The sequence below is a fragment of the Heterodontus francisci genome, chromosome 23, assembly GCF_036365525.1.
Source record: "Heterodontus francisci isolate sHetFra1 chromosome 23, sHetFra1.hap1, whole genome shotgun sequence".
In the NCBI taxonomy this organism is placed as follows: domain Eukaryota; kingdom Metazoa; phylum Chordata; class Chondrichthyes; order Heterodontiformes; family Heterodontidae; genus Heterodontus; species Heterodontus francisci.
In genome coordinates, this window is record NC_090393.1 from 23,222,199 (window position 1) to 23,233,154 (window position 10,956).

The 10,956-nt window shown below is 42.6% G+C and overlaps 1 protein-coding gene across 1 annotated transcript in view; it reads left to right on the forward strand.

Moving 5' to 3' along the window:
• tfip11 (tuftelin interacting protein 11) overlaps positions 1-1,902 on the forward strand; it is a 30,525-nt gene extending 28,623 nt beyond the window's left edge. The window contains exon 13 of the mRNA XM_068054869.1: positions 1,225-1,902. Coding sequence (XP_067910970.1) covers positions 1,225-1,580 — 356 coding nt within the window. The 3' untranslated portion in view covers positions 1,581-1,902. The remainder of the gene's footprint in view (positions 1-1,224) is intronic.
• Positions 1,903-10,956: the final 9,054 nt, after the last annotated feature.

The following is a 10,956-nucleotide window of genomic DNA, read 5'->3' on the forward strand; positions in this document are numbered from 1 at the left end:
TAGGGAGAGAAAAAAGGAAAAGTGAAGACCACTGATGGGAAAGGGAGAAAAATATGACTTGCATGTAGCAAAGAGTTCAAGAAAGGATTAGCAAGGATTTTGAAATCTTTTGAAAGAGATACTGTAGAATAAATAAAGTCATGACCTTGGGACACTTTATAGCCAATGAAGTACCTTTTGAAGTGTACTTTTGTTTTAATGTAGGGAAATACAGCAGCCAATTTGGGCACATCAGAGTCCCACAAACAGCAATGAGATACTATCCAGTGCTGTTGCACCTCAAGACCAATCTCACAATGCCACTACCCACTCCTCAGTACTGCTGAATGCTGTAACAGCAACCTACCTGCATCCTGGAACACCTTCCCTACCACCTTCCTCTGCATCCTCTGCCCCTCCATTAGCAGAATGGGGTAATTACAGCATGATAAGTTTATTTAAGAAGTTTCCATTATAAATGGAAATGAGATTTTATAATGGAAAACTGACAGGAAATGTGTACAGATGTAAGATTTTTAATATGCTATAGACATAAAGCATCTCCCGAGGCATTAGTAATGGGCTTACTCAGTAAGCTGCTGAGCCATGTAGACCAGGAAAGTACCAGGTTTTATCCCTGTTCTGGCTGAGTTAGCTGGTCTCAGCCAAGATCAATTATGGGTGAAACAGTTGGCTTCCATAACAGTTGGCTTCAATGCCTATGGAGTAGTGAGAGGATCAAAAAGAAATTGACCATGGTCCCTGCTGCTGATCCTGTGGCCTCTTCTGTGAGGAAGGACAGAATATCTGGAAAGCTTCCTAGGATGGAATAGTATACTAACAATTAATTGATCCGTACACACGATAAATTGATTTATCTGAGTTACTGGAAGGCTTTAGAACCAGCGAAACTATACCCCGGCAAGAAGTGAAAAGTGTTAATTCTGTCCATCTTTTCAGCGTGCTCTTCAGTCCTTTTGCTCTGCAAAACTCATCTAATTGTCTCTTGAACCCATTTGTATTGTTCATTTCAATGTAATTCCCTGGTAACTTCTACCGAGAGGCTAACAGAGTCTGGGATTTAAAAAAAATCCCCCTTTTTCTTTTTACCACTGCATCCTAATTTTAACGTGTATGCCCAGATATTTAAAACCTTCACCATAGTGTGCAATTAGCCCAGAACAATTTTGTCAATCCTTGGCTACAGAATTAAAAGTTTTTCTTCATTGATTTGCTTTCAAACAGGTGGTTACATGCAACCAGGAGCTCGGGAAAACATTGCATACCTCACCCACACAGAGCGCCGGAGGGACTTTCAGTATGAGGCAATGCAGGAGCGCCGTGAGGCTGAGAACATGGCACACCGTGGCATCGGTGTCAGCTCCGCCTCCATACCCATGAACTTCAAGGACTTGATCCAGGCCAAGGCCGAAGAGCACAATATCGTCTTCATGCCGTTGATGGGTAAACGCCACGAGGGAAAACAGCTCTACACCTTTGGGCGGATAGTCATTTACATCGACAGAGGGGTTGTGTTTGTACAGGGGGAGAAAACTTGGGTGCCAACATCACTTCAGAGCCTCATTGATATGGCTAAGTAATTTATAAACAGGAGGTGCAGCAACTTGCTCTTTCTGTTTTATTCTTTTGTTCAAGTGACTGCAGTTATTCAAGAAGACCTTCACCAGTTTATTTGGGGTTGGGGAAGAGACTTTCACAATGAGGAGAGAAATTCAGCGCACTCTTGTTTATTTGGCTCTTATTCCCCAAATTAAATCCTTACTCAGTGACTGATTCTAACATTTGGTTCTGAATGAGTCCCACTTTGTTACCTGTTGTATTTTTTAAATGTGTAACACTTGCTGTTTATTTTAACAGCTTTTATTTATGAACAATAAACCCAGGATTCTGGTGTCATAACAATATCAATGTCAATGTTTTAATCTCAGTAAACTGATAAAGATCATTTAGCCAGGATTGGTTATTGGAAGCAATGGAGTGAATAATTCCAGTGGTGTGTGGCACAATACACTGACTGTCTCCTAACATCAAGAACCATGTTCACAGCACTAGTGTTGCTGTCTTTATTATTATTTGAGGATAAACTTGCTTTTCTTTTCCATATTTGTTGTCCCTGTGGTGTACACTGAAGATCAAAAATCAAGTAGATGGATAAATGATTTAGCAGGCCAGCATCATGCAAACTGTTTGATTGTGTGAAATGGACAGTTCTGTCTCCAATTCTCCTTCCCTGCATTGTGTAGAGAAGCACCAGCCCTATACAGGGTCAGCTAAGCAGTAACTGAAGAAATATGCCAGTCAAGTGAGTGGGGGGAAAGATATATCCCACTGTGGTCAGAATCCTCCCACTCCCAGTCACTCACTATATAGCTAGGATCGGTAATCAAATAATGCCAATATTTCATTCGATCCTTATCATAGTGTAATTTCCAATAAACAGTTTGTAAAGCTACATAACCTACATAAATAAAAATCTTGCATTTCATGTGCCAGTCACACTTTAAAGTGTCACACTTGCATTATTCATAAAATGACAACATATTTCAACAGATAGAGACAAATAGCATCTTTGAGAAAAAAGAAAGCTGTCATTTCCTGCTAGTTCCTTTAACCTTGATAAGATTGTCTCTCCCCATGGTGAGGAGTAAGGAATTTACAAATAGCTGCCAACTTACAAACTTCCATCAGCAATTGCAATTAGCTCGTAATTGTCGTCAGGATTTGTCTGCTTACAGCTTTCCAACTAATGAGAGGCTAGATTAAAAATTATTCCACTTTAGCTGTAAAATGTTATATTATGCTTAGCATGGTATAATGGTCTTAACATTATAAACAGCCTATCCTCCAACTTAGAGCAATAGCACAGGATGTCTGACGGTGTATTAAAGGTCTTGTGGGTAGCATATGCCACATTTTAAGCCATTCCATTGCATAAAAAAATCTGTTTTTCTATTTGGTTCTATGAAACAAATCAGAAAACTGTAGCAACTTACTTTAACCCTGTCTATCACAATAATCTTCTCCAGTTGTCAACCACATGCAGATCTACTAGTTTAAAAATAAATTTTACCTTCATGGTTAACATTTTTGTTCCCCCTTGAAACTTTTAACTTTAAACTTCCTCTGTCCCTGATATTCCAAGGTTGGTTTGTTGTCTTTTTTTAATTGCCAGCAGGAATCCTCCAGAAAAAGCTGATGCTTCAAAGTAGTTCTAAATTTGGCTTCTTAAAGTCTACATTGTAGAAGTTTCATGTTTTCTGGGAAAGAATGAGTAGGAGATGGTGATCCTAGAGTGTGATAATATATAATTAAAAAGTGTGTTTTTAATCAGCATTTTCTGTTTTCACCAGACTTGTGCATTTACAGATTTTTCTCTTCCATTTTCTCTCTCCGCTCACAACTGTTTGCACTTCCCTGTAATGCCCTGCCATTGCCTCACTGACATTTTATATCATCTCTTGATCTTTCAATTCCTTAACTCCCTCTCTGTGACTGGAGTTTTCCCTCTGTCCTCAATTTTTTTCTAACCTTATTAAAATGTTTGTTTATCTTCATAGTTTTAGGTTCCGGTGAAGGTATGCTTGTGAAAGATTAACTTGTCTTTTGCCATTTGCAGATGGTGACTGACCTGTAGATCTCCAATATTTTTTGTTTTTATTTCAGGAGGTCACATGATGAGCAAGACTGGAAGTTTTGCAGAGTGCATTTTTTTCGCCAGAGTTTCTGAAGCTCTGTCAAGTTGAGAGGGATAGGGCAAACTATTCCAAGTGTTCCACGTAGATTATGGGAGGCTGCTGTAACATATCGTTTGTCCTGAACCATGGGAGGGTCTGTGCAAAATATACTGTTTTAAATATGAGGTGAGAAATATTTAGAATGGTGCATGTAGAGGAACATTTAGAGGAGAAATTTACCAGCGTTATCAATTGAAATAGTGATAAAGTTTAAGACAGATAGAGAGTTTGGAGGCGACAGGTGTAAGAAGAGATTGCGCATCAGACAAGACTTTACTTCTCTCTAGGATAGTGAGCATTTTCTTAGTCAGAATATTCTGTACTCGCTTATTTAGTTCCTCCAGTAGAGCAATTTTTCCCTTTGTTGCTAAGTATTATTTAGGTGATGCAATTGTGGACCCCTGCTATGTCAGCTGTTTTGCTCTTTAAACAAAAATGGTGCCATTGGGCAGGTTTTATACAGGAAATGCAAATCTTCAGTTACATTTGTGTGTTTTTGCTCCAGATATTTCTCTCTGCTTCAATAATGCCAGATATTTTTCTTAGGCTGAAACCATTCACTTAAGACATACTTTTGCTTCTTGCAAACTGTGCCTTCATCTGCCCAGTACCTAGGTACTGTGTAGTGAGTCCAGGAGTTTAATAGAGAACCCTCATTGCTGTATTTTGGCTTACCTGATCTTTCTTGACTGTTGGAAGGCAGTAGAATAATATGCCAAATATGTTTAATAAACAGTAAATATGAGTGAACAGAAATAATGACATACTAGATTTTACACTAGTTATAGGCTTGACTTCATCTTTGGATTGATTGAAAATAACTGTTGTGCCTGCTAAACAATTAATTATTTCTTGAATGTTTTCAAATAAAGTGTAAACTGTTCAAGGCTGTTAGCTACATTTTTACTGGCGAACTGAGTTGAGAGTTTCATAACTGTTGACAGCATTTTAGTTTCACCCTTCTCGAGCATAAATTATTTCAGTATTCATAGCGGATCAAAGTCTGCATTGGAAACTTGCATATTTTCATTGGTACTTTTGCATTCTTTCTTTAATAAACCTGTTTTTTTATTAATTCATGGGATGTGGGCGACGCTGGCCAGGCCAGCATTTATTGCCCATCCCTAATTGCCTTTGAGAAGGTGGTGGTGAGCTGCCTTCTTGAACCGCTGCAGTCCATTTGGCGTAGATATGCCCACAGTGCTGTTAGGAAGGGAGTTCCAGGATTTTGACCCAGCGGCAGTGAAGGAATGGCGATATAGTTCCAAGTCAGGATGGTGTGTGACTTGGAGGGGAGCTTGCAGGTGGTGGTGTTCCCATGTATTTGCTGCCCTTGTCCTTCTAGTTGGTAGAGGTCGCGGGTTTGGAAGGTGCTGTCTAAGGAGCCTTGGTGCATTGCTGCAGTGCATCTTGTAGATGGTACACACTGCTGCCACTGTGCATCGGTGGTGGATGGGGTGCCAATCAAGCGGGCTGCTTTGTCCTGAATGGTGTCGAGCTTCTTGAGTGTTGTTGGAGCTGCACCCATCCAGGCAAGTGGAGAGTATTCCATCACACTCCTGACTTGTGCCTTGTAGATGGTGGACAGGTTTTGGGGAGCCAGGAGGTGAGTTACTCGCCTCAGGATTCCTAGCCTCTGACCTGCTCTTGTAGCCACGGTATTTATATGGCTACTCCAGTTCAGTTTCTGGTCAATGGTAACCCCTAGGATGTTGATAGTGGGGGATTCAGCAATGGTAATGCTGTTGAATGTCAAGGGGTGATGGTTAGATTCTCTCTTGTTGGAGATGGTCATTGCCTGGCACTTGTGTGGCGTGAATGTTACTTGCCACTTATCAGCCCAAGCCTGGAGATTGTCCCGGTCTTGCTGCATTTCTACACGGGCTGCTTCAGTATCTGAGGAGTCCAGAATGGTGCTGAACATTGTGCAATCATCAGCAAACATCCCCACTTCTGACCATATGATTGAAGGAAGGTCATTGATGAAGCAGCTGAAGATGGTTGGGCCCAGGATACTACCCTGAGGAGCTCTTTTGTCCATGTTTGAACCAAGGCTGTAATGAGGTCAGGAGCTGGGTGACCCTGGCGGGACCCAAACTGAGCGTCACTGAGCAGGTTATTGCTAAGCAAGTGCTGCTTGTTGGCACTGTTGATGATGCCTTCCATCACTTTACTGATGATTGAGAGTAGGCTGATGGGGCGGTAATAAGCCGGGTTGGACTTGTCCTGCTTTTTGTGTACAGGACATACCTGGGCAATTTTCCACATTGCAGGATAGATGCCAGTGTTGTAGCTATACTGGAACAGCTTGGCTAGGGGCGCGGCAAGTTCTGGAGCACAGGTCTTCAGTACTATTGCCGGAACATTGTCCGGGCCCATAGCTTTTGCAGTATCCAGTGCCTTCAGTCGTTTCTTGATATCACGTGGAGTGAATCGAATTGGCTGAAGTCTGGCATCTGTGATTCTGGGGACTTCAGGAGGAGGTCGAGATGGATCATCAACTCGGCACTTCTGGCTGAAGATTGTTGCAAATGCTTCAGCCTTATCTTTTGCACTGATGTGCTGGGCTCCCCCATCATTGAGGATGGGGATATTTGTGGAGCCACCTCCTCCAGTTAGTTGTTTAATTTTCCATCACCATTCACGGCTGTATGTGGCAGGACTGCAGCGCTTAGATCTGATCCGTTGGTTATGGGATCGCTTCGCTCTGTCTATCGCATGCTGCTTACGCAGTTTGGCACGCAGATAGTCCTGTGTTGTAGCTTCACCAGGTTGACACCTCATTTTGAGGTATGCCTGGTGCTGCTTCTGGCATGCCCTCCTGCACGTTTCATTGAACCAGGGTTGGTCTCCTGGCTTGATGGTCACGGTAGAGTGGGGGATATGCTGGGCCATGAGGTTACAGGTTGTGGTTGAGTACAATTCTGCTGCTGCTGATGGCCCACAGCGCCTCATGGATGCCCAGTTTTCCATTGCTAGATCTGTTCGAAATCTATCCTATTTAGCACGGTGATAGTGCCACACAACATGATGGTGGGTATCCTCAATGTGAAGGCGGGACTTCGTCTCCACAAGGACTGTGCGGTGGTCACTCCTACCAATTCAGTCATGGACAGAAGCATCTGCAGCAGGCAGATTGGTGAGGACGAGGTCAAGTATGTTTTTCCCTCTTGTTGGTTCCCCCGCCACCTGCCGCAGACCCAGTCTAGCAGCTATGTCCTTTAGGACTCGGCCAGCTCGGTCAGTAGTGGTGCTACCGAGCCACTCTTGGTGATGGACATTGAAGTCCCCCACCCAGAGTACATTTTGTGCCCTTGCCACCCCCAGTGTTTCCTCCAAGTGGTGTTCAACATGGTGGAGTACTGAGTTATCAGCTGAGGGAGGGCGGTAGGTGGTAATCAGTAGGAGGTTACCTTGCCCATGTTTGACCTGATGCCATGAGACTTCATGGGGTCCAGAGTCGATGTTGAGGACTCCCAGGGCAACTCCTTCCCTACTGTATACCACTGTGCCACCACCTCTGGTGGGTCTGTCCTGCCGGTGGGACAGAATGTAAGGTATGATTCCGTGAATATGACTATGTCAGGCTGTTGCTTGACTAGTCTGTGGGACAGCTCTCCCAACTTTGGCACAAGCCCCCAGATGTTAGTAAGGAGGACTTTGCAGGGTCGTCAGGGCTGAGTTTGCCGTTGTCGTTTCCGGTGCCTAGGACGATGCCGGGTGGTCCGTCCGGTTTCATTCCTATTTTATTGACTTTGTAACGGTTAGGTCCAACTGAGTGGCTTGCTAGGCCATTTCAGAGGGCATGTAAGAGTTAACCACATTGCTGTGGGTCTGGAGTCACATGTAGGCCAGACCAGGTAAGGACAGCAGATTTCCTTCCCTAAAGGACATTAGTGAACCAGATGGGTTTTTACAACAATCGACAGTGGTTTCATGGCCATCATTAGACTAGCTTTTAATTTCAGATTTATTAATTAAGTTCAAATTCCACCTTCTGCTGTGGTGGGATTTGAACCCATGTCCCCAGAGAAATACCCTGGGTCTCTGGTTTACTAGTCCAGTGATAATACCACTACGCCACCGCCTACCCTAACATGCAAAGGTTATCGACAAGGTCATTTTTCCAATCATCTGTAGTTATTGCATTCAAGGTATGCATACAATTCTGTTGAAAGAATGTCATTCACTGAAGTGTTCTGTTGCTTCATTTATCAATTTCTATAACTCATGATTGTCATTTGCTATCTTGGAGTCATGCCATCCTTAATAATTGGGAATTCTGCTCTACTTGAAACACTTGATGGTCCCTGGTTTTACTTAGCCCTTTGTTGCTTAATGCAGCTAATTGCATCAAGACGGAATGTTCCGGCATAATTGTAACACCCATTGGTGCCCATCTTAGAAAACATTGACTGCAACAGAAGCTTTCTGGGAAGAACCTTAACATGCTCTATGAAATGTATGCCCAGTAGATATTTTGAAATAGTGCTCGCTGGGATGAATCTGATTCCGACATTCTGAAGTTTAAGTGTCACAGGGTGGTGGCCAAAATTCTGTTGAGAGAACTTATTGTTTCCTCTCAATTATTTCGCAATTGAAAAGTTCTTAACCCTGCATATACTTTTTTAGTCATCCATTCTTTTCTGTTTGTGCAATAGACCACCAGATGTTTTTTGCGTCAAACAATTTGAAGCAGTGAGGATTTTTGGATCTTCATTTTCATTGATGACAGCTTTTTCCTTTCCTCTGATATTACTAAGTGCTATTAAGCATTCCTTCTCCCACTTTGCTATTCACCCTTTAAAAGTTAAGCTTTTATCTGGACGAATACAAAAAACATACCGTTCATCCATCTTAGAAATATCGCAAGGCTCATAACCACTAATAATTCCTCTCTTCATTCAATTACAACTTCCTCTGATGGTAAATGTAAGAACGCCTTGATATTTCTTCAAGTAGTCCAACTAGCTATTTAAAAATTTTGAATTGATTGATACTTGCCGAATGAATGTTATGGCCTTTTCGTGCTCTAGCCGTTCCAGCAGTTGAATGTTTTTTGCCCCAGGAACCTGGAACCAATCCCACACTAAAATTCTCACTGTCTACATGGTGTGCTTTGTGGTTGTTTGAAACACTTCCTACAAGCAAGGAATGAATCTTCACCCTTTTGTATGTTTTGCTGGATTTGTGTCGGTCCCTGTTCATGCAAATTTCCTGCTACTCCTTTCTTGTGCTCGGAACATGTAGGCTTTCATTAATCACCACCTCTCCTGGATCTCTCCTATGATATTCTTTGAGTTTCAACAGCGCTTAGAAAGTTGTGCAGTCTAGCCATATGTACACCAGACTGAGGGCAGCAAACATGGTATGGCACTGTGAAAGATGAGTCAAATTATGTTTAGCAACTAAAACAGGTGCAAAATTGTGGGTTAAATACTATTAATACATCAGTTTGCTACCATTTTGCACCATTCTTTTCATGCTTGACCATTGTATGCAGGTTCAGTATGCAGGGAATAGGTACAATGTGGAAAATTAAGTGGCTGTAACATGGACTGCACAGGTCATGATGGAGAGTGTTATACACTGACTTTAATAGAAATGTAATGAATTTTAAAAATAGATTTTGGGACTTTGAAAATTAGTTGAAGTAAAGAAGTCCTCTCTGTAGTGGACCATAAGTACACAAGGTACTGTAACTCCCAGAATGGAATGTGAATGAAAAATAAACTTAATTAGCGGTTGAAATTAAAGTGCATTGTCTGGGGTTGGATAGACGGTTTGGACATCAGGCTGGGAATCTGATGGGAAGTTTGGGACAGGAGTTGATAGGGTTTGATGAAGCAGTGGGGGTTCTTGAGATTTGGGCTGCAACATTCTATGGCATGGGTTTTCAAACTGGGGACCTGGAACCCTAGGGGATTTCCACAGATGTCCCAAAGATCTAGGTTACCTTCAGCAGAGTTTTGTTTGTACTGAATTAATTGCATGACTGGCCCCCCATTTTACTTTTATCTTTAGTTATTTTTTCTTATTTTTTTGTGTTTATTTTATTTTAGTTTGTTCAGTTTGTTTCTACTGTGCCTACCCACTTTTTTCATGTTTGTGCTTGTGGCTGTTCAGTTTTCAGTCCATTAACACCCGATCTGTACTAATGCTTTGTCTTTCAGCACACTATTAACATATAGTTTGCCTTTGCTCCATGACCTGGTCAGCTATTCTGTGACCTTGTCCTATCAATACCTTCTCTTTTGTTATCTCTTGCCCCACCCCGCTTTACTTGCTTAATTTTTTTTACGTTTCTTATATCTGCCAGTTCTGAAGAAGGGCCACTGACCGGAAACGTTAACTCTGCTTCTCTCTCCACAGATGCTGCCAGATCTGCTGAGTTTTTCCAGTACTTTCTGTTTTTATTTCAGATTTCCAGCATCTGCAGTATTTTGCTTTTATTATTATGCAAATCATTTATGTTGCTGTATGCTGATAAACGTTTTACGCAATAATATTTTTATTTGGCTGATACTTTCTTTCAGAAGGCAGGACAAACACCAGAAGCATGTCAACAGTGACAGGGGGAGTGTGTCAATTTCTGCAGGGCTTCTTATGAGTGTGTTAACATTCGTAGGAGGTCTGGGAAGTTTGTCAACTTCTGCAAGAGGTCTTGCGGAGTAAACCATAGCGACCCGACGACGTGTCGGGTTCGGGTCGGGTCGCTTTTCCGGGTCCAGCATTCGGGTTCGGGTTGGATCAGATCGGACACAGTGACAGCCAGAATGACAAGGCGGGAAACACTCCACACTAGTCTGCAGTGAGTGATTCCATCCAAGGTAGAGCACAACCTCTTCAATAAAGTTGATTATATTCCGGTGGTTGAGATGGGTCAGGTTGGGTTGTGTGCAGGAAAAAATGAAAGGACTCAGGCCGGGTCAGGCTCGGGTTGGATGTGGTTCTGTCAGGCTTGTGTAGGGTTTCATTTGCAGGCCTTTATCGCGGAGTGTAGCAACATTTGCGCAGAGTTTTGTGGAGTGTGTGAACGTTTGCAGGGGATCTTGGGGACAATCATCATCTGCAGGGAGTCTCGGAGAGTGTGCCTTCAGGGAATCTCGGGGCAGTGTGTCAACATTTGCAAGGAATCTCGGGGGGAGGGGGAAGGGTCAACATTTGCGGAGGGTCTCAGTATCAATGTTTGCAGGGAGTTTTGGAGAGTGTGTCACTGTTT